Source organism: Cynara cardunculus (assembly GCF_001531365.2).
Source record: "Cynara cardunculus var. scolymus isolate 2C chromosome LG 2, CcrdV1, whole genome shotgun sequence".
In the NCBI taxonomy this organism is placed as follows: Eukaryota; Viridiplantae; Streptophyta; class Magnoliopsida; order Asterales; family Asteraceae; genus Cynara; species Cynara cardunculus.
In genome coordinates, this window is record NC_037529.1 from 66,184,712 (window position 1) to 66,188,869 (window position 4,158).

A 4,158-nucleotide genomic window follows, 5' to 3' on the forward strand; every position below is an offset into this window, starting at 1 on the left:
CGACGTTTTTAGGAATTTTTACTAGTTTATTAGGACATTCTTAAAGTAAAGTGCTGTATTAATTATTTTTCAAGTAAATTTTGAAAAGTTGTACAGGACAGTTTTGTTTATATGACAAATGTACACATCGTGTTCTATAAAATATGTAATACGAGATTTTATTTTAAAACATCCAAAAAACATCCGATAAACCTATTGTAATAATTTTAGATGTAACAATTTATTATTTGATGTATAAACTGAAAGATACAAAGACGGAAAGGAATGCGACTATTCTTCTTAGTTTCTCCTCCGGTAACCGAGTGGCCTTATCGAACCGTCGTTCTTCTTCCTGAATCGCTCAATAAAGCTCTGAACGTACCTTGTATATAAAATGTTCCCAATAACAATTCCAACCACCATTCCACTTCCAAGTCCCAAAAATGTGACCATCCAATCTACTCTTCCACGTAGGAAGCTGAGGGACTCAGATTTATTGTGATCACTCGTTGCCACTGAATTCCGACAAACCTTAGACAAAGGTTTTCCACACAATCCAGGATTCCCRACATAGGAGYTGWCTTCAAATGTATTGAATTGTTTTCCTTCAGGTATGCGACCAWTAAGATGGTTGAATGATACATTCAAAATGGCAAGGAAGCCAAGTTGCAACAGTTCTTGAGGAAGTTCTCCCGATAGCTCGTTTTGCGAAAGATCCAACGATTCAAGATTCTTTAGGTTTTCCAAGGATGGCAAGACACGTCCCGTAAGATGGTTATTGGAAAGATTAAGTGATTCAAGCCCTTGAAGATCGTGGAGTGACTCTGGGATCTTTCCTTTAAAATTGTTGCAAGATAGATCGATCGCTGTGAAGATGTCTAGAATACGTTGGTACTCGGTCTTGACACCTTTGTTTACCAATGTCATCGAGTATGGCCACTCTCCTTTGTGTACAAACACTGTGCCCATTATCTCTATTTGCATCACAGATGATTTTCCAGCATAGACAGATTTCATGGCGTTCCAAATTTGGAAGTACTTATGGGGCAATCGACCACTAAAACCATTGTTTGAGAGGTCAATGATTCGCATCTTCGGGAACTGTGAACTATCATCTATCGGGCCCTCCATCGCCCCATGGAACTTGTTGGAACGRAGAATAAGCACTTGCAACTCGACAAGACTTCCCATCCAAGATGGAAAGACATCATCAAAAGTGTTATCTCCAAGAGAGAGAACTACTAAATGGGTACAGTTTGCCAATGATCTTGGCACACGGCCCTGAAATTGGTTTTCACTCAAATCAAGCCTCTTTAACCGGCATCTATGCGAAAAGGTGTTGATAATTGAGCCATGAAATTTATTCCGTTTGAGATCCAAAACCGACAAGGAATTGCTTAAGCTGCCTAAACATGGAGGAAGCCTTCCTGTCATGCTGTTAGAAGACATATCTAGCAGTCTAAGAGACCTTACTTCACATATCAATGATGGTACTTCTCCTGTCAGATTATTATCTGAGACATCATAAATGATAACCGACTGTGGTGGAACCGGCACCCATCCACGTAACTTGTTATGTGAAAGGATTAATGTTTCCAAACGAACCCATAAAAGAACACGGGGATGTCGATGAAAGCCAATTATTAAGTTGTACGATAGGTCAATAGTTTTTAGTGTTTCCAGACTACTTTTCCAAATCCACACGGGCACGAGACCATCGATTTTGTTGTGGTCGAGAAACAAGGTTGTCAGYTTACGTTGGGAAATCAAAAAGGTGGGAAATTCCTTTAAGTTGCATGATGCCAATCCTAGATCTTCTAATTCTAGTAGGGTGGCATTTACGTTGTTTGTATCCACAATTGATATCTTATTAAAACCTACAAATAGACTTTTGAGTTGGTGAAGTCCTAGGAACTTGTCTAAGTATACTTTGCCGCTAAAAATGTTATCATTCAAGCGGAGAATTTGGAGACTTTTGAAATTGGAAAATAAGCTTGGAATTGGTCCTTGTAATTGATTATTTGCAAGGTCTACGAACCTTAGTTGGGTCAAGTTCATAAACGATGATGGGATATGACCAGAAAGAGAATTACGTGACATATCGAAAATTCTAAGCTTTGTTAGGTTTGAAATAAAGGAGGGGATTTCACCGAATATGTTCCCCCGAGATCCATACAACTCTTCGAGCTCAGTCAATTTCTCAATCCAGTTGGGTTGGCTCCAATTTTCAAACTTGTTATTAGAAAATTCTAAAACAACAAGTTTCGAAAGGCTTACCAATGAAGGAATGGTTCCTGTGAACTCATTAAACCCAATAGTCAATTGAACGAGTTGTGTCATGTTAGCAACTTCACTTGGAAGGGGTCCTGAGAAGAAGCACAACGAAAGATCCAGTGTGATCAAGTGGGTTAGGCTACCGATGGATTCTGGTATATCCCCAGAGAAACTTGTGCTCCATAGAATCAAATGCTCGAGTAAGCTGTTGTTACGAAATTCAGGCAAGGAACCAGTGAGGTCCATGTTCTTTCCCAAGTCAAGAACTTTAAGCTTTGGCAGTTGAAGTATGGTTGTRGGGAATTCATTCTGAAGCCAACAATCACTGAGATTTATAAACCTCAAGGAAGAAAARTTGCCCAAAAAATCAGGTACCGAAGAGCKAATGTCAACCCCYGAGAGATCRAGWTCTTCAAGYCGAGTTAAGTTTTGCACTAGATTCTCAAGACTAGGAMTTTGAAGCTCTAGYKTATTCCTTGACAAATCTAACAAAGACARTTGTATCAAYTGTGAGATCTCTCGAGGAATTTGGCCACTGAATCCAGAAGAGGAGAGATTTAGGCTTTTTAACAGCTTTAAGCGCCCGATTTCAGATGGGATTTGAGATTCARSAAAGTCATTMTTGGCTAGGTTGAGCGTTYGAAGATGAACAAGGCGGAAGAGRARGGTAGTAGAGTTRATAGGGCCACGAAGAAAGCTTTTGCTCAAGTCAAGACCAATCACATGGYGGCCATGATCACCGCACACCACCCYATCCYACAAACAACAACCCAAAACATCRTYTGAWRCATTCCATGAGGCAAACTTCCAAAACTGWGGGRMTCTGAAAGATGAATCTTGGYGAAGAATGCTTTGCTTAAATTGGAACAAAACCAAACACTCCTCATCGAGGGTTAGTAATGGATCCCTACATGTGACTATGATTGTTATCATGAACAATACATATAYGAAAGAGATGGTTTGTCGGAAACTGAAGTAGAAAGCCATGAAGAGATTCAATTAAGGAAAAGGAGTTGTTTTGATTGCTTGTGCAAATGCAAATGCTTGTGCAAATGCAAATGCAAATGTTCTTTATATACATAATAACCTAAATACATAATTAGTAGTCGTTTGATTACATTACAACAATATACTAAATAAAAACACTTGTTTTTTTTGACCATAACTATTGATCTTGGAATATTAGCATCTCCCTAATTCCACCCTTAGTCCTTGTGGTTTGAGAAAGATTGCAATTTTCATCCCTATGGTTTTAAAATTATGATTTTTATCCATATGGTTTATAATATAATGTTGTTTTCGTCTCCGAGATTTAACATGTTAAAAACCATCCAATAACTTAGGTATTTTAATCTTTAAATATGTTGTTTTAAATATGTTCTRATTTAGAGTTTCAACACGAAAATGATGTGTTTTAGRGAGATATTGCTTTTATGATAAAGACATTTCATTCACAYAGATCATGTTTTAAATAAGCAATCTTTTGGATTTAACTATTTTATAATTATAAATGAAAATTGTTTAAACTCACTAGGCGCTAAGACTAACTTTTTTTTATGTGCATCAAGTCCTTGGAGAATGGTACTAGCGACACTGCATTGAACTAATGGCTAATTAGAGGCATGAGAAGGATCTAACTAATCGGTGACGTTTTCCGCTTTTGGAGATAGCTTATGTTATTAGGTTATAATAACAACCGACCTTAATTTAGTCCTTATATGAGACTTGGTTTAGCAATAATTGATGTTAAACCTAGATCTGGTATTCAAGGTATTTAAGTATTGATTTACAAAAAATGAATTTATCCTTCATTTGTTGTATTATTGGAATTTCAAATTACTTGCACTTTCCAGATTTTAGGGTATTACAAAATACACCATATAAAAATGACATTTTTTCAGAATT

The 4,158-nt window shown here is 37.2% G+C and overlaps 1 protein-coding gene across 1 annotated transcript; it reads right to left on the reverse strand.

Annotated features, from left to right (window-relative positions):
* Positions 1-279: 279 nt before the first annotated feature.
* LOC112506325 (receptor-like protein 7) lies at positions 280-3,240 on the reverse strand. The gene has a single exon (XM_025110334.1). The coding sequence runs from the start codon at positions 3,238-3,240 to the stop codon at positions 280-282; it is 2,961 nt and encodes a 986-aa protein (XP_024966102.1).
* Between the last annotated feature and the right edge of the window lie 918 nt (positions 3,241-4,158).